This window comes from Maylandia zebra, linkage group LG4 (genome assembly GCF_041146795.1).
Source record: "Maylandia zebra isolate NMK-2024a linkage group LG4, Mzebra_GT3a, whole genome shotgun sequence".
In the NCBI taxonomy this organism is placed as follows: domain Eukaryota; kingdom Metazoa; phylum Chordata; class Actinopteri; order Cichliformes; family Cichlidae; genus Maylandia; species Maylandia zebra.
In genome coordinates this window covers 1556170-1580325 of record NC_135170.1, presented here as the reverse complement: position 1 = coordinate 1580325, position 24156 = coordinate 1556170, and the positions used below count along the sequence as shown (strand labels likewise).

General features: G+C 42.3%; 2 protein-coding genes across 2 annotated transcripts in view; one reads left to right on the top strand and one right to left on the bottom strand.

Annotated features, from left to right (window-relative positions):
* The window catches only part of LOC143418283 (stonustoxin subunit beta-like), a 25216-nt gene extending 19886 nt beyond the window's left edge, over positions 1-5330 (top strand). The window contains exon 4 of the mRNA XM_076882839.1: positions 1-5330. This exon is cut by the window's left edge and continues 938 nt beyond it. The gene's annotated coding sequence lies outside the window, so the exon portion shown is untranslated.
* Positions 5331-5603: 273 nt separating this feature from the next.
* LOC112433433 (uncharacterized) lies at positions 5604-9822 on the bottom strand. Its single transcript, XM_024801631.2, has 5 exons — positions 9422-9822; positions 7868-7936; positions 7713-7761; positions 6621-6713; positions 5604-6349 (listed from the first exon to the last, which is right to left on the bottom strand). The coding sequence occupies exons 1-5, from the start codon at positions 9559-9561 to the stop codon at positions 6038-6040; spliced, it is 663 nt and encodes a 220-aa protein (XP_024657399.1). The 5' UTR covers positions 9562-9822; the 3' UTR covers positions 5604-6037.
* Positions 9823-24156: the final 14334 nt, after the last annotated feature.

Sequence of the window (24156 nt, the reverse complement as noted above, 5' to 3'; positions counted from 1 at the left end):
TCAGTCATTGTGCAAATGTGCTGTTTGTAAGCTTGTAAAGCTGCAGTCAGCTGAGACTGAAGAAGTCACCTGATCAGTGAGCAAACGTTTCTGAAAACGTCCAGATGAACAGAATCAACCTTTTGGGATCAGCCAGCAATGCAGCATCATTGTTGTTCAGCTTCAGAGGTTTGCAGGAATGAACTGATGACCAGAAACAGCTGCAAAGTCCAAGAAAATACCAGCTGGAGTTCAGCTGCATTTGAAGAAGTCAAAGAAAAGTAAGGATGGCAAAGGGCGACGTTTTCTTCCAAAGAGCTGCAAACATGGTCGACGCCTCATTAGAAGAATCATCTGGACATTTGTGAGGAACTCTAACCAAGAAAGCAACGTCACACAGATCCAACAGACAGTTTCCATGACTGCAAGTGTTGAGTGGAAAAATGCTACATTGCATTATTGCATCCTCTCACCACAGGAGGCGCTGTTGGCACCACTGATTGCTGATCAGCTGTTCTCTGATGATCTGATTGATACTGTGAATAACGGGACTCACTGAACTCTGTGACACAGTGAAGATTACAGAGTTTAACTTCAACATCTGACTGACGTCACACAGACAGAAGGATGAACCAGTGAGGCACAGAACACAGTTACTGGAGATACTGGATCAGCTCCATGTGAACCTCTGATGGAGAAGCTGCTGAGCCAGAGAAACATCAGGACATGACAGCAGCTGCACTTATCTAACAACATGTAGCAGAGCTGATCTATGTTAGAGGATCTATCACAGCAGCTGAAGCCAAAGTCCAACACTGGATACCAGCTGAGCCTGTGCTGAGTGTAGTGTTACAGGAAAAGGGCAGAAACACTGGTAGCTCCCAGTGATGCTGACTGGGGCACAGAGCTGAATGATGCAGCATCAGGACACTGTTTCAGTCTGACTGACAGAGAAACCTGTAGCTGTATCTACATGTGAGGCAGAGGCCACACAAGCAGCTTTCTATGTTTCACAGTGACTGAGATCTTCAGTGGGGGTGGACATGCTCCTGTACAGACCTCTGAGGAGAACCAAGGTGCAGTCAAAGAGTCCAGTCTGTCCTCACAGATGTGAACATGTGCTTTCATCAGGTCTGCTGTCAGCTAGCAGGCTCACATCAGAATCACTGTTCCTGAAAAACACAGTCTGTGTGACATCATCAGTCAGCTGATGGTCCCAGATCTGAATGGTTTCTGTCTCTACTGCACTCAAAAAAATAATTCATTGGATGAACTTAATTTCATCTTGCCACCTATATTCCATCTAAACAAATCATGTTATATCAATCCATCTTGATTGTGTTGGTTCAACACTAAATATGTTTGTTTTTTTTTGTTTTTTTGTTTTTTTTTTTCTAAATGACATCAGAAACAGCAGTATGCGACATTACGTGATGGCAGAGCTTCAGTTCATCCTTTGTCATTTTTTTTTTTTTTTTTTAATAAATAGGACAGGGGGAATGAATGAGAGAAAGAGGGGGAGAGAAAGAAAGAAAACCAAAGGGGAGAAGAGACGGTGAGAAGGGGGGGAAGAGAGAGAAAAAAAAAAGAACTCCTGGGTCACCTGTATGGAGAAAAAAAAAAAAAACAAACAAAAAAAAAAAACAAACAGAGGAGACAGCAAACAACAAAGAGCAACATAATAATAGAGAAAACAAAGCACCATCACAATAAACTAGCTAGCCATAGATATCAATATTTACTAAATAATAAACGATATTGTGCAGCACGCAAGATAGACAGCGCACAGTGTGCTTTGAGGCAGCAGCCAAGAAAGCCCTAGTCTGCGTCTGTGAATACCCATGTGTGCATACCTGTGTGGATCAGCATGCTTGCATTCCAAAGGTTTCTCCATGTAATGATCTGCTAGGGAGTGTGGGGGGGCCACAGCCCCGTCCTCCAGGGTGTGAAGTGGGTATGGAGGAGATCAAAACTCCAGACATCCAGAGGCCCCCAGAACACAAGAGACCATGGAAGACCAACAGAGGGGCAGCTGCGCCACTGTTCCAGTAAGAGCTGAGGAGAGTCCCAGATGAGGGCTCACTCAGCAGCCGCGGAGCAGAAGTCAGGGGGAGTTGCAGTGACGCGCCCGTGAGCTCCGCCGGCCCCCAGCTGTGCCTGAGTGACCGAGCCCCAGGCCGAGAGGCCGGGGGCACCCCACCTCCAAAGGGGCCCGAGCGAGCCCCAGGCCCCGACAAGCGGCCGCCAAGGAGTGAGCCGGTGTGTACCCGGACGCCCACCCCCAGATACAAAGAACCACCAACACACCGACACCTGAGGGAGTCCGCCACCGGCAGGGGAAGTGGTGGTGGGTGGAGATAGGCCTCCAAACCTTGGAGGGCCTGAGGTGTCCCCAGAGAGGTGGCGTCTGACACCCAACCTGACATATAGACACAGACATACAGGCACACACAGACACAAACATCCATTCCCACCCTCATGCTCTCATATGCACTCACTCCACACTCAACCAACGTGGAGACAGACATAAAGAGACGTTGTACACACAATCACACTCCCCAAGCGTACTCTACAAACCGGGTCTAGGTACCCTTGCCCCTGGAGGGGGGAACTGCACCCAGACCCAGGTGGTGTTACCCTTTTCCCTGCGGTGGGGAGAGGCAGACCACCCCGACTCCGCAGCAGCAGGGAGGCCCCACACCCCAGACCGCAGTCGGACGGCCAACTCCTCCTACTAGCCCTCCCGCTCCAGCAGGCCGCAGAGAGTGGGGGTGGGAGAAGACTCCAAACCTCCCTCCACCCGCTCATTGTAATGTTGATGCATGTGTGTTCTAAGGTGCAATTAAAACCCAGGAGGGCATGGAGCTACCTGCCAAGGAGCAGCAGGTAAGCGCATAGTCCCTCCTGCTAGCCCTCAATGTCTACGTGTATTTAAAATTGAGAGGTGGGCAACGACGCCAGGGGTGAGGTATACACCCTGATGGTACTTTGGACTCCGTGATTGTGCCCACCCCCAAGATCCTATATGTATGTGTAATGAGAGTGTGAATAATGTGAATGTCTAAGTTGTGGGATAAAATTGAGGCAGAGGCAGCCAGAAGGGGACAGGGGGGGGGTAGCCTCCTCTGCACCCTGGTGACATACCCCCACTCCAAGGCCCTGCATGTGTGAGTGGTTGTGGAGGAGCGGGAAGAGGGAGGCAGCTGGAGATGGGGAGGGAAGGAAGGGAGGGGCAGGTAACCCCTCCCTGGGGCCAGCTCCCCCGCTGACCCCAGTAGGCACTCCCACCCTTCGCGACCCGCCAGGGAAAGGGGGCCCAGGCCCATCAGACCGGGGCCCAGTGCAGTAGCGCCCTCCGGCTCCACAGAGCCCTGGACAGTCCACCCAACCCCACCACAGAGAAAACTGCACCCACCCCACCATCCACACATCTTCCAGACTACATAAGACGGTAAACGCCCAGGCTGAGATCTTCCTCCACCTCTCCTGTATCTCCCCCTCCTGCAGAGAGTTCCTGAAGAGAAGAAAGCTCCTGCCAGATGTGACCATCCCCCCCACCAGTTGAAGAGCCCCCCAGGCGGCTCGACGCACCGGCGGCACCCTGCTCCAGGGCCGGGCCCCCATGCACCCACCCGCCCACAACCCCGGCAACACACCAACCAGGACCCAAGCCCCCGAGGCCCGGCCCGGGCCCCAGCCCAGAGACGGAGCGCCCCCAGAACCTCACGCCCATCCCGGACCCACCCAGGGGCAGCCAGGTTGCCAGGTCAGTAACCCACGTCCGTCAGCACAGACCCTCCCCTAGCCCCGCTGCACGCAGCCGCGAGGAAACAGTCACCTGAGAGCCAACAGAGCCCCTAACCGGACGTGACCGCTACCCCGGGTTGAGCCCCCCAAGGAAGATGCCTCCGGGGAACCCCCCGACGCCCTAAGCCTGTCCCTACCCCCACACCAATCACAACAGTGAAGGCGGGACCAAACTATGACCCCCCACCCCCACTAGGTGATGGAGCTGATAAAAGGGGCCCAGAGCAATTGATCTGATGTGGTGGCAGAGGCTGTATCAAGACTAATGTAATCTAATAGATAATTTCTATATTGGTTAGAATTAAGATTATTTTTATTTTTCCAGTTCATGAGGACTGTTTTCTTGGCTATGCATAGGGCAGTGAAAACCATATGGGCCATATTCTTTTCTGAAGTGACATTATCTAAGCTGCCCAGTAAACACACTAAGGGGGAAGTTGGAATGTTACATTTCAGACACTTTGATAAGTCTTCACATATCTCGCGCCAAAACTTCTGAACTGGTGGACAGAACCACAGAGCGTGGATATAATTGTCTGGTGTATTGCCTTGACAGTGTGAGCAGTTGTTGGAAGATGTAAAGCCCATCTTGAACATCTGATGACCTGTATAGTGCGCTCTATGAAGTATTTTGTATTGTATTAATTGCAGACTGGGATTTTTAATTAATTTAAAAGTTTTTAAGCAAATCTGAGACCAGAAGTTTTGGTCTAGGTTGACTGATAAATCCGCTTCCCACTTTGCAGTAGGAAGGGATATTGATTCATCTAATTTAGAAAGTGTTCTGTATATTTTAGATAATAATTTGGGGGATTTAAGAGTAAGAAAATGTGCCGCACTTGGTGGTGTTTGTAATTCAACTTGACTGAGGTTAAATTTCTTTTTTACTATGGATTTAATTTGTTGATATTCTAAAAACCTTGTCTTGTTGATCCCATATTGTTCAACTAGTCTGTCAAATGGAATAAATTCTGTTCCCTCTAATATATGTTCTAAGTATTTAATTCCTTTACAACTCCATTCTGGGAAATTAATCATATTATTGTTTTGTAATATGTCAGGGTTGTTCCAGATAGGTGTACGTTTGCATGGGATTAATGAAGACGCCGTTATTTTTAGAAACTCCCACCATGCTGTCAGAGAAAAGCTGATGTTGATACTTTTAAAGCATTCATGTATTTTGATGTTTGAGCTAATAAATGGTAGGTCTGAAATCTCTAGATCTAAATATGTTTGTAAGTGTAACATAATTTAAACATTAACATTCAGTTAATTTGATTTTTATTCAGTTAACATGTTTGTACCAAGTTAGTCTAATTAATTTAAATTCATGTTATATTGTTTAAACACTTTGGCACATCAAAAGTCAGTCTTGTTACATGAACTAGTAAAATATTTGTTTGTTACACCAATGTTAATCTTGTTGAATGAACAAATGTAATTTATGTCTGTAGTACTTACACCAATCATGTTTCAGTTAGTGTTTGTATTGCTTATGTAAACATTACTTTTAATTAAATTAATGAAACATACATAAATGATAACTTGCAAAACCATCTCTTTTATTTTGCTTGAACATTCTTAAAACAGTTGGCAGGATCCCAGTTCAGCCTAGCTTTCTCCCCTTTAACCATCTCATACTAAGACCACAGAACTTCCAGATCAAGACATGCTGACTGAAAGAAAAAATACAATAAAATAACCCTAATAATAAAAATGAAATAAGTCTGTTGAATAGTTTGCAGACAAAAAATATTATCCCCAAAGCAACTTTGGTAAAATGTAGTAAAATATGCATTGCAAACAACAATATGAATTTTAACACAATTTAAAGCTCAGACATAACATTCAACATTACTATAATATTACAACATTACTATGTTGCTTGCATACATTAGTCCTCCATTTAATCAGGCTGTATCCATTAATAGTGACTTTATGCTATTTAACGTGTGGAGAAAACATTCAATTTTGAGCATAACTGCTCCACTCAAACAATTTGTGAAAACCAGTGTGCATTTGCCTTTGTAACAATTGCCATCTGGCAAAAATCAGTGTTTACACTTAAACTGTATAAGACTTTAAGTTATGAACAAACAATCTTTGTATAATAGCCGCAGAGCAAACCACATAGTTTATATGAACATTTTATAACTTACAATTTTAAACTTTAAAACAGTAAACACATATTTGCATTGCAAAAACCTTGAAAAAAAAATATCTGGCTTGCCTGAGTCTGTTTCAAGCTCATTCACCCCATTAGCTTGTTTTTTAGAAACTGTGCCTTGGATGACAACCTCTGTCCATCCAGCTTCATGATAATCTTTTGCAAGACTTCAAAAGTGCATTTGAGCTCCGGTGGGTAGCTTAGGTTCAGACAGTATATCAGTCCAAATAACAGAGCACAAGCAATTGCAATGCTCCTCAAACCAGTGAGAACCTCCACGCCTTCAATCAGGACACCGATGTTCTCTGGGTCATCTCCAGGCTCCGCACCCTCCTGATGTATGACATACACTCCCATCACAGTTTGTTCCATGGCTTCAGTGTTGGCCTCAGTGTTCTGTGACGTAAAATACAATAATACATTTGTTTGAGTCTAGATATGAAAAAAATAAAGGAATTGAGCAATCAGCGTGAATATGCTGATATATTTACTAAATTCTATGTCTCTGGTTTCACACCTCAGAAATTTGACATGAAACAAAACAAGGACCAATTGCAATATCTTTTATTCACACGTGGTGTCACATTTTACCATTTCATATATTGAAATTACCCATAACTCCTGGAGCAAATTACATAACACAGAACAACTTGTGAATGTAACTGACCGTATATTCCTTCACAAGTTTCTCATGGTCTTCATTCAGGTAGACACACAAGGACTTCAGGATGCATGCTCGTCTTGCATGTATTGTGTCATCCTAAGAAAAAAGGGAATCCATAATGACAATATTTAGCTTTTAGGCAGCAGTTTGAAAAAGGAATACTTAGTTTGGAAGAGTCCAAAAGGCCACATGGTAAATAGACTGGTTCTTATATAGCGTTTGTACTGAAATGACTTCCTTTGGTCTATCGATAAAAAATACTCAACAGGCTCTACAACCCTAACATTTTGTATGTAGTATAGTTTTCTTTTATAAGGAGTGGCAAGAGGGCCACACTTTCCCAATGTTTTAGCCACAGGGTTAGAAACACATACAGAATTTGCAAGCTCTTCAATAACAGCCTGACTAATATGGAGGTTAAGGCTCTTAAAAATTTCTCTAATTGTACGCTTTGTCAGAGGTACACTAGCTGAACTCAACAGAAAAACTAACTCCTCTAAGAACTCATCTAATCCTTTTGCTGGAACATGAAATATGTGTTCCAATTTCAACAATATTACTGCTAATTTCCGTTCAATTAGTTCGGGCTGATTTTCAACAGCACTATTATCACATTCTGTCACTGACTCACTTTCAAATTCACCATAGGATACATCTTCAGAACAGCTAGCCCTTACGTTATCAGAGGACTCTATCACTTGAACTGGGTCCACACGTGTAACTACCCTGTCTTTAAAATCTTTAAGTGTGTGTGGATGATGCTTCCTCTTGTGTGTATAAAATGTATTGTAAATATTTGTCTTGAAAGGGCAACCAAGAAACACACAACTAACTGTCTCGTTACTTCGCAGATGTGTTCCAATATGGACAAAAAAATCTCTCTCAGAGAAGACGTCACTGCAGTCACATAACTCACATTTAAAAGTTACTGAACTTGAAGCTGTCTGTGTAAACTGAGATGAATGAGCTTTATAGACATGAGTGTTCAGTCCACTCCAAGTCTTAAATGTGCACGGACAATTAACATATATGCACAGATAATGTTGACCTATTCCGTAATGATGATGTAGTTTATAATGTTGAAGTAATTTGTACCTGCTGCTCTCTCTGGTAACACAATGCTTGCACTGCCACATACACGTCACTGATAAAAAATGAAATATGCATTAGAAAACGTCAAGGAGATTAAACTTCTGCATCATCCAAAAAAAATAAATAACATAATAATAATAAGGCAAACATGAACTTACCATGTATTGTTGAGGAGGTGCATAAGAATCTCAGAGCATGGGAATGTGGCTTTATTTTGTGATGTATTTCTGGGGAGAGAAATTAATTAAAACAAAGTTATTACTCTGACAAATTTGTGTTAATATCTACATACTGTGAAATGTGAAGACTGTTACGGTGCGTACACACCGAACGCGATAGACGCGACCAGAGCTTCAGGTTTACATGTAAAGTCAATGGAGGAGCACGATGAAGCGTGACTGGAGGTCCAGCTAAACTTCGGAAGCAGATTTGCATTGAGAAAACGCTTTTCTGCCTACTTCACACGACTGACGCCTTTGAAGCGCGAAGTAAAATACGCGCTGCAGTTTGTGTGGTGCATTTTGTGCATTCGCGCTTATCACGTCTACCGCTCCAGCTGGTAAAATCTGCGGGACAGCAGCTCCTCAAACTCGGCAAGGGACAGAAGGTGGTACAGCTGAAAGCGGCCGTCATCCAGACGGAGCTTCTGGAGCAAGTGGTGAAACTCACCAAACTGCTCACGCTTGTGGAAGACCTGATGGACCCAGGTACGGTGAGGACGTCCTTTAGGCACTGCTCTGCTCTCCACAGCAAATAGAGAAGGGAGACTCTTTCTTCAAACGCTAGATTGACAGCTGCCATTTTAATAACATACCGTCTGGCACTACTTCCTCCCAGATCTCTTCTTCATACGCGTGAAAATTGCATATAAAGCTCGACCAGTTCATGCTGGACGCGCTTCGAGGTGCAAATGTGCACGCGATCAGCTAGGGGCGTCTATCGCGTTCGGTGTGAACGCACCGTTAGTCAGCCTTAATGCAGAGCACCAGAGAAACTATAACCCGAACAATTATCCACCTAAATCATTCTGAATTCGAAAACTAAGTGAATATATTACAAAAAAAGAAAATGCACATGCAATTATTGTGACAGATTTTATCTTACTCCTTGTTATTAACTCCCCTAAACGCTGGTTTAGTTGAATTAAACCTTTCATCAATCCAGTTAATGCGGTTGCCCGCGACTAAACTCCACTGACAAAAACAGGAATTTTAGATAGAGCATCATAAAACACTCATAAAATCACCAAAACCATGTCGGTCAGTCTTACCACTACTACCAACAATCACCAACTCCGGTTAAGCAGAAAGTAACCTGTCATTCACGGAGCTATATGCGAAGACGTAACGGCTCTACGCGGCTTTCCCGCTCTTCAAAGTTAGCTAACTCCAGAGAAGAAAAACAGTCCTACCAACGCAGATAACCATGAAACAAACCTCATTCAAAGTCGACAGAAACAAAAAAAAAAAGCGAACTTACCAAAATAACCTCATCAGTTTTTGCTCTGTTGCAACAATTAGCGACTCCGGTTAAGTTTTTAAAAAAACATTAAATTCACCGACTTACATTTGAAAAATGCTTGGGTCTACAACCTCCCTGCTATATATAAAACTCCTCTAAATCTCCACACTACACAGGTAAAAATTTTTAACTAATAGTATTTATCTCTCACTCCACTAACCTAAATAAATATATCAAGAAATATTACTTACCTCACTATCAGGTATGCCAAAGAAGTAACTCCACGTGCGCTCGTTAACTTCTCAACGGACCTTTCCGCATCCGGTGGGCGTGGAGCATGCGCAATACATGACGCTATCAGAGCCGTTGGTTTGATGGACCTCATTCTCATTGGATTGCCATGAACGAATTTAACTCATCAAAGTTTTCTTTGATTTATATTCAACAAAAAAGAATGAATCATTTAATGAGCATAAAAATGATTTCTTCATGTGATGTAAACATATTACTACTTTGTTAATCAAACACATGCCCTAGTTGATTTTTTTGAGTGTGAGGAAGTCAGAGAATATCACTGAGGTGTGGATCAGGTCTGAGTGAGCTGTGGAGGGACAGCTTTAAACAGTCCACAGGTCTCACGTCCTGCTCAGTCTGGTAGCAGATACCTCGTATTGTTCCAGATGTGCTGACATCAGCAGCAGCACAGCTGTGTGATACCATGAATCTCAGTTATTGATCCAACACACAGTAAATACAAAGATCAGGATTTCTGAGAGTAATCATTATGAGTCTGAACACATGATCACTGAATGTTAGTCTCCACAATAATAAGCTAACACAAGCAAACACAGCTTTCAGCTCTTATTTTGAAACTGGCTTATTTAGAGAGCTGTGATGTGAGCGTGCCTGGCTCTGAGGCACTTGGGTCAGCCTCTGTTGTTTAGAAGTGTTACAGACTGTGAATGACACAGACCTGTCAGTTTCCATGTTTGTCTGTAACACAGCTCAGGTGCTCCATGCTGAACGCATCCATCCAGTGTTATTGATCCAGGACTGATACCAGCATTGGGATCAATACAACACACAATCACATGTGTCCACGTGATGTGTTTGACCAGCTTTATTCATTAATGATCAATCAGCTTATTTACTGCATCTGAGTCCAGCTTCATTTAAATGATCCAACCATGAAAATGACATCAGTCCTACAGAAGCACTTCATGCTAACAGGAAGTCATTGATTAAGGTGGAATAACACAGAGACACAACCACTCACAGCTAACCTGACCCCACTAACTGCATGTGTTTGGACTGTGGGAGGAAGCCGGAGTACCGGAGAGGACGCACACAAACACGGGAGAACATGAAGCTCTGAAACAAAGATGGTGGATTTGACCTCAGGACCAGGCAGGGTTACGGGGGTCATGACCCCCCAATAATAGATCCAGCTACACTGAAACTGTCAATTTCATTTACTTTTCCTGTTTTAAAGCTATCAGGCTGCTTTGTGGCTCACTCAATACTAAACTAAGATACTTTCAGTGTGAATCATTTGCAGGAACACAGGCAGGATTTAAAGTGCAGAACTTTACAGTCTCTGTCTCAAAGTTGGTCTGAACATGCTAACAGCTCTTTGTTTTTTTCAGTTTTCACTGGTTTGATGTAATGAAAGAAATTTTAAAGAAGCAGACGATTGTTGTTATTTTAGTTCTATAGTTTCATAAATCGTGGTGTGGATCTAAGTCAATATTCAGAATAAATAAGATAATACAGCACTTTGATGGTTGCCTTTGTATTTTCCCAGCAGTGCTCAGGTTGGTTCTCGGCTACATTTACATACAGATGTTAATGTGTTCAGCAGCTGGACTCATCTGAGGAAGGAACATTGGAAAGGTGCTCAGTGCACAACTGCATCACTGATTTTATGTAAGACCCTGTGTTTTATTGTATTTATATATTTGTAACATTTGACTCAAACACTTTTGGGAAGGATGAAAATGTTTTCAGGAGGAAGTTTTTCCTTCTGTCCGACTGCAGTACACACAACACTGCGTCTCCCTCCCTTATCACAGTTCCTCAGGCTGCTGATGAGCGCCCCCTGGTGTCAGTGTTGATGACGTCATGCACAGTGAAACATAAACAGTGTCTGTTAATAAAAAATCATGTGTCCATTTTCATGTTTGCATCATGTTTCTGTAAAATCATCAGCTGTTTCTGAACCTTCTTCATTGTTTGACTCATTCCAACAGCTGTGAGCTGTGATGGAGTCAGAGCAGCTTCATCACTGATGTTCAGGTGAAGCTGAACTTAATAAACTGTAGAAATGATCAGGATTCAGGCTGGATGTGTAAAACACTTCTGTGTGAGGTCGCAGTGCTTCATATGTGTGTGTGGGCTGAAGCACACACGTGTGAGTCCTCAGAGGTTTCACACACATCACTGCACACACTTATAATCCTAGTTTAAGCTTGTGGATCATATCGGACACATCAGCAGCTCTTTGGAGACAAAGATTTGAGATTTAAGATGAGTCATAGTCTTTCTATCCATGGTAGCTTCCACTGCTGAGGCTCGGGAAACATGAAGAGGATAATTAAGAGCAAGCATCAGCTCTGTCTCATCTAACTACACAGTATTATGATCATGCACTTATGTCTCAAACTAAGACACAATGAGACAAAATGAGTTCTGTGAGTCTTTAGATTATCAGTAATTCTGGTGACAGTTTGACGCTCAGTGGAGCCATTTTTGGTTTGTGATGAGTGTTTTGTGAGCTTCTGTTTTGTGAATCGCTCTTTGTAATTTAGAAGATGGTGCAGAAATGTGCGCGCCCTTATCTGAGAGGACACGGAGAGAGTGTCGCAGACTCGAGGTGAGGAGATAAACCTCGGAGCTGGATGGCCTGCACGTTACCCATGTGCATCTTTTCAGTGACATCAAGTGAACCCATAATAAGCATTTCTATGTCTTAGACATCATGTCCATTTCTAATGAGAGATTATTTTTAAATGAGGGAAACCTGGTCTAACAACACGCTTACAACAGAGCTAAAGGTTCACCACAGTGAGACGGTGGGACTCTGATAAGAACTGAAACACTGTGTATGAACAGCTGAGACAAAACTATATATAAACACTCATTTATTCCAGTTTAGTTTACAATGATTTCAAAGTAATGTGGAACGATTCATGTTCGTGAGCTGTTACAAACACAACTATTGATTTGTCTATATATGGTCGGACTACAAGGCTCGTGTTGAGGCTCTTGGAATAATGTGTGAATTACAGCAAGAAATGATGGTTTTCCATTTTACCAAAGTGGAATAAAATCACCACAGCAAAGAAATCATGTTATTGTCTGCAGCTAAAATATATGGTGAACATGGTTTTATAATAATGTGCAAACACAACCTCACTCTGCTCTATACGAGGAGCCAACCACAGCTGTCCGGATCTTCATCCACCACCTCCACCATCTTTGCTCATCATCATTCACTTAATTGCTGATTGGTTTAAATCAAACTCCATTACAGGTTCAACTCCATCATATAACAGCATGTTGACTTTGGATCTGGTGTGCAGTGCCACCTTAAAAGATGAGGAAACTAAGAGATTACAAAAAAAGAAGTGGAGGAGTTAAAGAGCTGCAGCAGATTAACAGTTTCTGACAGTCATGTGTTAGAAATAGGACGATTAGATGAGCTGAGGGATCCATCTACTGCTCAGTGAAGCCTCATCAGAAACAGTCTCAGTGGAAGGATGGCTCTATTGTTAAGGAAGGACACAGGCAGAAAGACTGGCGTCTGTCACACAGGAACTGGACTGAAAATCAGCTGCACATATTCATCAGTACATGCAAACATATTATAGGTGTGGAATTCAGGACAGTACCATCAGAAGTTGATCCACTGTGCAAATGTCTGATTGGCAGTGGCTTCATTTTTCACTATGAACAAACTGCTAATGCAGCATCACAGGACGTCAGCCATGGATTGGCCTCCCCAGACCTCAACATTACTGAAACATCTTAACAGAGGATGGAAACAAAGGGAACCAACATCCAAGAAAAGACCAAGACTCCAGGCTGTGCTGAATTATAAAGGTGGACTGACCTCCAGGGTCCTTAGTATCATATAAGCTCAGTTTGTGTCTTATATACTTTCCATTTATATAACAAAATATATAGAAAGGAGGGTGGTTTAAGATGTGTGTAGAGTTTTATTCATTATCTTTAGACAAACAAAGAAAGCACCATCCATTCGTCTCCAGTCTGTATGAAAAACAGGGGAAAGGTCAAATTAAACCTTTGAAATTCCTTTCACAATAAATCCATAAATAAACAAAATAAAACATAGAAAAGTGTTTAAACCCACTTTTCCATAAAGCTGTCAATAGGAAATGTTCCAGTAAACATGTCTGTGTTTCTGCTGTTTTCCTTTCATGCGTCCACAGCTGACAGGTAACCCTATTGGAGTCGCCATAGTGACGGGTGGCGTCTCAGCTTCAGCGTGTTGATGGGCACAGCCATGGTTACCACAGCTGGAGTTGGTGTACGGCGAGCTGTGAGAGGACAGAGATGGAGAACGCACATTTAACTCTTTAACAGGAGATACGTTACGACTAACAGACGACTGCTGTCTACATGATGTCTTTGCAGCCCTTATGCTACATGTTACACAACTTTTCTTCATGCCAACAAGACTGAGGTGCCACATAGTCGACACATACAGCTGATTATGATGCATGTTTTACTATTGCTATGTTCACATCATCTGCTTGGCTTTATTACTGAAAGCCTGGAGATCCTCTGACGTGTGCATGGCTGATGTGAAGTATGATTAGTCCTACATGACATCAACAGCAGAGGCAATGAAAGCTTTGTTGTTAACAGGTTGTAGGTAAAGTCAAATGTCTACTTCTACACTTGTGTTGGGTAAAGTTCTTCTCACTGCAGCAGATTTATATCTGTGCTTTCACAGGGCGTGATGTGGAGCTCAGCGCTGAGGTGCAGGTCTCCTTGGAGACGGCATCCTGGCTGAAATATTATCATGCTTCCAAAACATTTCAGCTTTTATTTTGAAAGAAACAAGACTTGAAAACGAGTCCCCTTCTTCCTCTTTGTCTTTGTTCTTCAGAGGAGTGTCACCTGGACAAACTCAGGGCTGTTCTAGAGCCTTTCTTATTATTTGACTCCATAGAAATAAAACTGAATGGAATCAAACAAAAACTCCCAAACAGCTAAAACACTTTGCTTTATTCTCTTTTTTAACAAATACGTTGAAGTCCATCCACAACAACACAGCTGAGATCTCCTTTGTAATCAAGTGTTTCCATCCTTTGTACAGATCTGCATACAAAACAATCATTTACGTCCCACAGAAGTCTAGTTACACGTAACTATACAAGAACTGGTGAATGACAGAAACATGAGACACATGATCACAGGTGATAACAAAAAGAGAAAGAATTCATGTGTTAGTGATGTTTTTCAGCCCTGATGGCTCATGTTGGAGAAACAAGCTGAGGTACGTGGAAAGTTCACACACACAAGTGGGCGTGAGCGCACACACAGAGAGAAACACAACTGAAGCATCTGTTTGCTGTTTCTGCTTTCATCATCTCTGCTGCTGTGTCAGGCTGGGGTCTCTCAGTGACGTGGTTGAGGTGAAGTATGACGAGTATCCCTGATTCAGTCCATCGAGACAAAGGGCAAAGAAAGCTGTTGTTAACAAACTCTATGGTGATGTGGCATTTAGCTCTGACTCTACGCTCTGCTGAATCCTTTGAACCTGCTGATCAGTAAAGCTCTACGTGCTGCAGCAGATTGACCTCATCTGTGTTCACAGGTGTGGACCTCAGCGCTGAGGTGCAGGAGACTTTCATTCAGTTCTCCCTGCAAACAGCATCCAGCCTGGAAATACTGTCATCTTTCCCACAAACGGTGCTCTTATCTCAGAGAAGAAGTCTGATGTAAATAACTGCAATCAACAGTGATGTTCTGCACAGATCACTTTTCCATTTTGCTCTCTAGATGAGTCCCAGCTGCCTGACCTTGTGTCCAGGTGATCGTCTCACTGAGGAGCTTTTGTTCTGAAAATCTCACGTCCATCACCTGTTTCCTTTTTACTATCTCTGCTCTTTCTTTATTCACAATGCTCATAATATCACACAATTATATTCATCACCTGCATGTTTTTATCCAGCTGCTGTTAGAACCAAACAAATAAAAAGGATGAAAAGCCTGAAATCCTTTGATTTATTACATTTGAAACAAATATGAGAGCATCCCTAACAGCACAGCTGAGACCTTTGTTTTAATCAAGCCTTTGTATCGACACACTTGTAAAGATTCATATACAAAACATAATAGAATAAATCAATATAAAATACACATAATCACAAAAATGCAGCCATGTTGTGAGTTTGCATGTAAAACATGCATGTTTCCCTTTGTACAGGCAGATTTACAGCAGACAAAGCAACACGCTGATCGACTTTGACCGCTGCAAAAACAAAACACCCACCAAGTCTGAAGTCGATCAGAGGAACTGTTGACAGACTGACAGACAAACAGATGCTTGATTCATTAGTGCGATTAAATGTTCTTCTTTAGCAGCATCACTTCATGTGTTTGTGTTCCAGGAATAAAGGTCTGTTTAAACTGGACGTCTCCTCAGCATCACTCGTGCTGTCGTGGTTTCAAAGCTGTGCAGAAAGAATCTGAGGGATGATACAGAGGTGACCAAAGTTACAAACATCCAGCTGTGCTGCAAATGTTTGCAGAGCTCCAAACTCTTTGGCTTTCTGCAGAGCAAGTATGGAAGAAGCACCTGAGCTAACTTCAGTTTAGACGATATGAGGAAAAATGCTGCTTCCCAAAGTTTCCTACAAGTATCCAGTTTATATTTAGAGAAGCGAAGGCTCTTTATCCTGACAACTACTCCCTGGTGGATCCCTGTCCTGTGACAGCAGCAAAGACTGTGTATCAGTATCATCAAAGCCACTTCAATAACCAGTGTTTAAAGCTCTCTAGCAGATGGACTTCAGTGGCAGCAGCCTCTGTCTGCTGTGTACAGAAGGTTCTCTGATGAAGCACACAGCAGATGCTGCACTACAACAGCAGCAGCAGCTCAGCTTCAGTTTGCTTCGACGCCCTTTTTGACCTGTGAAACAGCAGAAAATGAAACATTTCAACACCCGTTTGTTAGCGTGAGCTATTCTGCTGTTTTTCATCATTTCACAGGTGAAATAAAATCACATTTACTTCCTGTAGGAGTGATCGTGTCCAGCCTGACTGAGACCATGTGCTCCATCCTGCACAGGTAATAAACCTCTGACATGAAGGGCTGTCAAGTAGTTTTAGACAAATGGGGGTAAAAGAGACGTTAAAAGCTTAAAGAGAAACTACATTTTCTAAGAACTGTCTGACGTTCACCTCTCACACAGTGGATACGATTCTGCCGCTGCAGGAATAATCTTTGTGGTTATGAAACTGTCCGTGTGTTTGCAGAAAATGTCACATGTTCAAAGCCATCCCAGCACCTGGGGTTTGTATAAGTGCAGCTGCTGGTGGGGAGATAGTCTCACTCTTCTATATAAAGAGTCAGCAGGCAGCAGATCTTCATCTGTGATCTCCTCCATCATCACGTCTTCACTCTTCAGCAGCTATGGCTTCACTTCGTGCCCTTCTGGGAGTGGTGCTGTGCTCCTCATGGTTTCTGCTTCTGCCTCAGGCCGACTTTGATTTACAGAGTCATCCATAATATTTTTTATTTTTTATTTTACTGCCCATCTATTTTCATACAAATGTCTCCGTCTTATGGAAAAGGGGTGGAGCTTATCCAACGAGGACAGGCAGGGCCCCCCCAGACAGTTTAGCAGTCTATACAGGAGGCTGACCTTTGCAACATGTACTTCTATAATGACTTCACCATTTAGGTTATTTGGTTATGTTTCACCCTGGATTTTGTGTGATAATATTTATTTTGTCCACTGATTTAAAAACAACAAACTATATGAATATAAAACAGAGTGAACAACAAAACATCAGCTTTGGAAACTTTGATGTAAAATTCTGCAGTTGTTTTCTCAGATATAGCATAAATCAAACTAACATACATCAGTGTGTTATTAATGTGCACACACACACACACACACACACACACACACACACACACACACACACACACACACACACACACACACACGTGTTACAATAAACAGCTCTTATGCTTCTGTATGATTCTCAGTGCTTTCCATTTGCGTGTCCACAGGTTGCTGTAAGTGGTGCTTGACTGCAGTTTGCTCTCATTTCAAGTGGTTTGCTGTCACAAAGCCAACAGGAAGTCCGGCCATGGTTGAGCCAACTGAAGATGGGTTGAAGGTGGCGTCCTCGTTTCCTCTGAGCGCGAGAGGACAGACAAAGCAAACACCGTTTGGACAGCATTAAAATATTTACACTGATGATTAATGTTGTGTCTTTGCACCTGTAGCGATACATGTTGGAAAATGGAGACTTTAGCCACCAAGACTGACGTGCCTGGAAACTTCCCTGTGAGTACGCCCACAAAGACAGGAAACAGTTTAACCACCGCGGTTAATCCTCCATCATCATCATCCAGTATTTTTCACATCTTTTCTTCTGCTGTTTCCCTTGTTGTCAGTCACGGGGTTTGTGACTGAAATGCGTGTGGTCGACGGGAAGCCTGACGAGTACGGCCTGAATCATTCCATCAACACCGGACGGAGTGAAACCTTTGTTGAAAACAGATTATATGGTAACGTTGCTGTTAGGTATTTTAGTACCATGGTAGCATTTACTGGATATTGTTTTATAGTGACATTATGCAGGAAAACTCTGTCATTCAATAAGGCCCCTTTGTTTTAGTTATTTTTCTCTTTGACCCAAGAATTGATGTGTGAGAATCACAGGCTGGTACAAGGTTGAAATACCACAGAGATCACTCCCTCAGCTACATTAGTTTCTTAATCTTTTAGACGCCTGTTGAAGGCCAAATGGTTTGTTTCAGATTTCACTAATGAAAGAACTCTTTATTTCGTGCCTTGAAAATATGTCGCTGAGATAATCACAATTGTAGCTGAACTAATAAACTACACAAAGGATGCTTCTTCACCCAAGGGCAGGAAGACGCTCCCTTATCTTGGTCTGTACTGGTTTAAACTGATAAATCTGCTGTCTCATGAATTTTACCCTCTATATAAACTGTTGTACTTGTGAATAAAGTTGAGTCAATTTGGGAAGACAATCTGAAGCAGTCTCTGTTTTCTTGTTCTCCCAAGCTGCTCCCGAGCTCGTACTAACACGCTGAATGGCATGCTTGAATATTACTTGAGAATATATTTGACTGTGTTACAGACTAAGGGACATTCTCTGCTGATAGACGTCCACGCCTCGAAGGAAGTCGATCCACGGATTAGGCCCTGGAAACCGTTTCCTTCAATTTTGGTGTCAGAAGTGGGATCCTGACGAAGGTAGGCACTCGTCTTTTATTTTATAAGACTGTGTTATGCCTTTCTCAGTGATCCACATAGAAACGGGATACGCTGACGAGGCCTTCTTCAGTGGCCCACATAGTAACAAGTGGGATACGCTGGGGAGCCTTCGTTAGTGGCCCACATAGAAACACAGGAAGTTGCCTGTTGTTTTGTAAATAAAAGCAGAAAGGACACAGGAAGTTGCCTGCTGTCATAAACTAAGAAGTTGCTCACCAGCAGAAAGGACACAGGAAGTTGCCTGGGGTCATAAAACGAGAAGTTGCTCGTTAAAAAGTGAGAAGTTGCTCACTAAAAAGATAAAATTGCTAGCAAAAAATCAAGTAACCTCAGGTGTGCCACAGCAAAAATAAAAACTAACTTAAATCCTTCAAGCGTCTAAACCCCTCTGGAAATCACTGACCATGGGTCAGAATAATTCAAAGACCTTAGACGGGTCCGATAAAAAAATCTAAATTAACTGTAAAACCGAAAAAAATTAAATATAAAATCACAAATAGCGGCTCCGTACGACTCCCACTTCCGGTTACGTTTAACCCACGCTCGCGAATCAATGAAGACTTCCATGATTACGTATCCAGAACATGCGGAAGTGCTTACGTGACTGATTTCGTCTCGAACTTAAGAACTATAAGTTTAATGCATCCTAATGTATTTCCGGAGCCCTATCCCGAACGATTATCGCCAGAAAACAGGTCAGTAGAAATGTTAAATACTATTTGTGATAAGGAAAGTAGGCTGATTAAAAAGTCCTGTAAAAAATATATGATAGAATGCAATGAAATAATACCCAGATTTGGAATACCTCACCAAATTAACAGTGATAGAGGACCTTCATTCACATCAGAAGTAATTCAAAAGTGTGCTAAAACTCTAGCAATAGACTGGAAATATCATGTGCCATACCATCCTCAGAGTTCAGGAGTTGTAGAAAGAATGAATAGGACCATAAAAAATCGCCTGACTAAAGCAATGATAGAAACAGGAATGACCTGGATCAAACTACTTCCTCAAATCCTCTGCGAGATTAGAATGACTCCATCCGCAGCAACCAAATTATCTCCATTTGAAATAATCATGGGAAGACCGTTTCCAACACCATGGTCAGCCTCCAGAGGGGCACCGCTATTGGAAGGGGACATAGACACTGCATTGTCTGACTATGTTCATAACCTGGTAGAAACACTGAATAATAACTATCAGAAAGTTTGTCTCTCTCAGCCTCTCCCTTCCATAGATCCAACCCATCCGTGGAAACCAGGAGATGCGGTGTTGGTAAAGTCGCTAAAACCAAGGGCACTCGGGGAGGCCGCGTGTTCCAGCCCCCAGACTGTACTTGCAGTGACGAGAACCAGCATCCTAACAGACGGACAACCTCAGTGGATTCATGCCAGCAGGGTTAAGACCAGCCCCACCAAACCACCTAAGGCGTCGGATCAAGTAGATGACGACTCAGGCGAGCCAACGCCCGGATTCAATACACCTACACACGCACAATCACTGATTAACACACAACGCCTGAAAGAACAACAACAAGGTACTCGAACATCCAGCAGGAACAGAAAGCCTAGAGTACCACACAATGTCTAACCTGATAAAGATAGACTCGTTTCATCCTGATAATGGAGAAAATGAAATGCCCATTGTCATCACACGACGCTTATACGGTGTCTCTCAAACCTGGGACCAGGCCAGGAGACGACTAAAGAACTGTCTTTTTTATATATTTAGGTTATTAATCATATCTACTGCATTAACCTTAGGATTTTTATTTACTATTTCGTATTGTAAACTGCAACCCTGTTCACATTTCTGCAAGCCACATTTTGCTGACAATACCTCATGCTCCACTTGGCAAGACACCCACCTAGTACACTCCTCACGTTCTCTAAAATCAGTAGAAAGCAACACAGACACCACCAATAAACCATGATACCCTGTGTACGCTCAATGATAACCCATATAGCTACTAGTACAGCTACTTCAATGTATTTGCAATTAGCACAAATTGATCCTGAGGATGTGCCAGATGTTACCAATGATGTTCCTGATGTGTATATTGAACATTAGGCTGTGAACTATTACATTTTATGATTTGCTTTTTATATTATGTTATTACATTTGTGATTTTTCCTTTCTATTTGAGTTATTATTTTTAAAAATAATAAAAGAGGGGAACTGTTAGGTATTTTAGTACCATGGTAGCATTTACTGGATATTGTTTTATAGTGACATTATGCAGGAAAACTCTGTCATTCAATAAGGCCCCTTTGTTTTAGTTATTTTTCTCTTTGACCCAAGAATTGATGTGTGAGAATCACAGGCTGGTACAAGGTTGAAATACCACAGAGATCACTCCCTCAGCTACATTAGTTTCTTAATCTTTTAGACGCCTGTTGAAGGCCAAATGGTTTGTTTCAGATTTCACTAATGAAAGAACTCTTTGTTTTGTGCCTTGAAAATATGTCGCTGAGATAATCACAATTGTAGCTGAACTAATAAACTACACAAAGGATGCTTCTTCACCCAAGGGCAGGAAGACGCTGCCTTATCTTGGTCTGTACTGGTTTAAACTGATAATCTGCTGTCTCATGAATTTTACCCTCTATATAAACTGTTGTACTTGAGAATAAAGTTGAGTCAATTTGGGAAGACAATCTAAAGCAGTCTCTGTTTTCTTGTTCTCCCAAGCTGCTCCCGAGCTCGTACTAACACGCTGAATGGCATGCTTGAATATTACTTGAGAATATATTTGACTGTGTTACAGACTAAGGGACATTCTCTGCTGATAGACGTCCACGCCTCGAAGGAAGTCGATCCACGGATTAGGCCCTGGAAACCGTTTCCTTCAGTTGCATTTAGCTTCAGTAAACTGTGAAGTTACAGCAGCAGATTTACATCACGTGGCTTCACAGGAAGTAGTCTGGACCTCAGCGCTGAGGTTCAAGCAGCTCTGCTTGCAGACGGCATCCTTCCTGAAAATGTTCTTCATCTTCCTCAAACCAGAACTTTTACATTGGTGCTGAAGTTCTATATAAAAACAGCCTGAAATACAAAGTGATGTTGTGCACTGATTACCTCACACTTTCCATGTTTCCTTCTACAGAGGAGTGTCCGCCTGAGTGTTTTGTCTGATCTGTTGTTGATCGTCTCATTGACACTGCATGCAGATCTGACACCAGGGCTGGACTGGGACAAAAAATGGTCCCGGGCATTTTGACTGGAGACCGGCCCCCCAGGTATTAAAGGAAAAACCATGAAGCCTTTGAATGAAAACAAACGCTGTTGTCACAGTGATGGACGCTGTCTTGTTGGTATACATGCATCAGTCTAATAAACTTAAACCTGCACCATCCTCCCTGTCCTGGTATTCTAAACAGGAAGTAGACTGTTGGTCGAGTTAACCTCCTGAACATCTACAACACACGGTGGAAACCTGACATTAAGACAGAGACTAGAGGTGAGACATGATCATTGCTGATTACTGATGACAGATTTAGATATGTTTTCATAAACCTTTCATTTGCCACATCAATAAACAGCACGGCAGGGCAAAATATGTTTTCTAACATGGCAACCTTTAAAAAGTGAAAGGAGACAGAAAGACAGCTGAGAAAGAATCAAACTGACTTTTTGATGCATTTTACACACAGTACTGGTGCAGAATCTAGAAAATGTGGGAAACACTGGCATCATATGCAGTACTTACTTCTGAAGAAATTATGATGGGACCCTAAAAAATGACTATGTACAATAATGGATTTCTATACATTTTACATCAGATGAAAACGTTTGTTGTAAGATTCAGATAATTATTTATTAAAAGCGAGACATTTTAAATGAGAATAAGAAAGAAAAGTATTTCTTTGTGCCCCCCTCTCCCTGTTAATGCCCTACCTGCCCCCCTGGCAACACTTTGCTAGACCCGCCCCTGCACAGTTACCAGCTGTCAGCTACACAAAAAGGATCCTGGTGTTATTTGTCTCTCAGAAACAGTTCATAACTTCAACTCATTTTTGTTTTGTCATGTTTTGTTCTTTACATTGTCTTTCTTCTATATAATTGTTAAACATTTAATAAATATGTCTACAAAAAGATTTTAAAAATCAGACATTTCACACAGACACCCAAATGATTTCTGACTGATGAAGGGGGCTGAAGGTGCCCTGCTCTTGCCCAGCTTCTGCTGCTCTCTCCCTGCTCACTGTCAGCAGCTGGCAGCCTCGGTCCTGCCTGAGACTCTTCATCTATCAGTGCCAAAGAATATGGGAAATAGCAACGCACAACATGCACATTACAAAACAAGCACATGAATCAGCATTACATTCATTAGTGAAGTGCTGACGTTCGTTCCTAAACTTTGGGCCTTAATTAACATCACTGTGAACTAATGTTTGCTTTGCTTCTTAACCAGTGAAGCAGCGAGGGGCTTTCTGAGGTTCCTGCTCGTAAATGCCCAAAATGAGTCGAGTATTTCTCTGCAACTACAAACTCTGTTTTCATCAGAGGTGTAAATATTACAGCACTGTGTCAGAGTCACTGAGGCTGGAACACAGAAAAAGGAAGTAGATGTATTTATTTTTAGACTTTATTGCCTGGAACCACTTTAAAAATACGCTTTGGGTCACAATTAACTGCAGAAAACCAGGAATCCACATATGAACATTATCTGTGCAGAGATTTATGCTTCTGAAGGTAAACAGTGAAAACTTGCAGCACTAAATGCACAGATAGCCAGGCGTTTCACATTTTGGGACCATCTGCCAGTTTTCATTTCTTAGGTATTGAAGAGCAGAAATGATTGAATTTTATTTACATGCTTAAAAATGTTTGCTTTTGAATATTATTTGAAGAATTACCCACACACTCAGGCACTGTGGGCCTGTTTCCCTTTGCACAACCGAGTGTTGGAAACGGGCCTTTTCTCTTTAAACTCTGAGGGGCTGTAACTTTGGCTTCTATTGGCAGATTTGCATGATTGACCCTCTTTTTAAAATAGTTTTAGCCAAGAGAATCAAGCTAACATCACTGTTTTTACGTCAGCTCACGTCACACGAGCTGTTTCAAGAAAAGTCCTCCTGTCACACAGCAATGCCTACATCAATCACACCACTCTGCTTAAATAATAATAATAATGTTTAGTGAAGCAGGTGAAGCAAAGGGCTGCTTTTAATAGGCTGGGAGACCCAGGTGTGCTGCTTTAGCTGCTGAGCCTCTCATGCTAGCCTCCATCTATAAGCTGGGATCACAGGAGCACTGCAGTCCTGACTAGATCAAGGATTGTTATTCATGCAGGTGACAAAAGTTTACATTCACAGAGTCATAGGATTGAGCCTGGTTTGAAAAGCAGCTGTTTAATGCAGCTGCTTAGAGTTCACACACAGTAGAAGAATCAGACTTGAGTCACATTTCAAACACTGGAAAAATACTCAGCAAGTAACAATGAAAACAGCACAGACTCAGTATATCCTGTT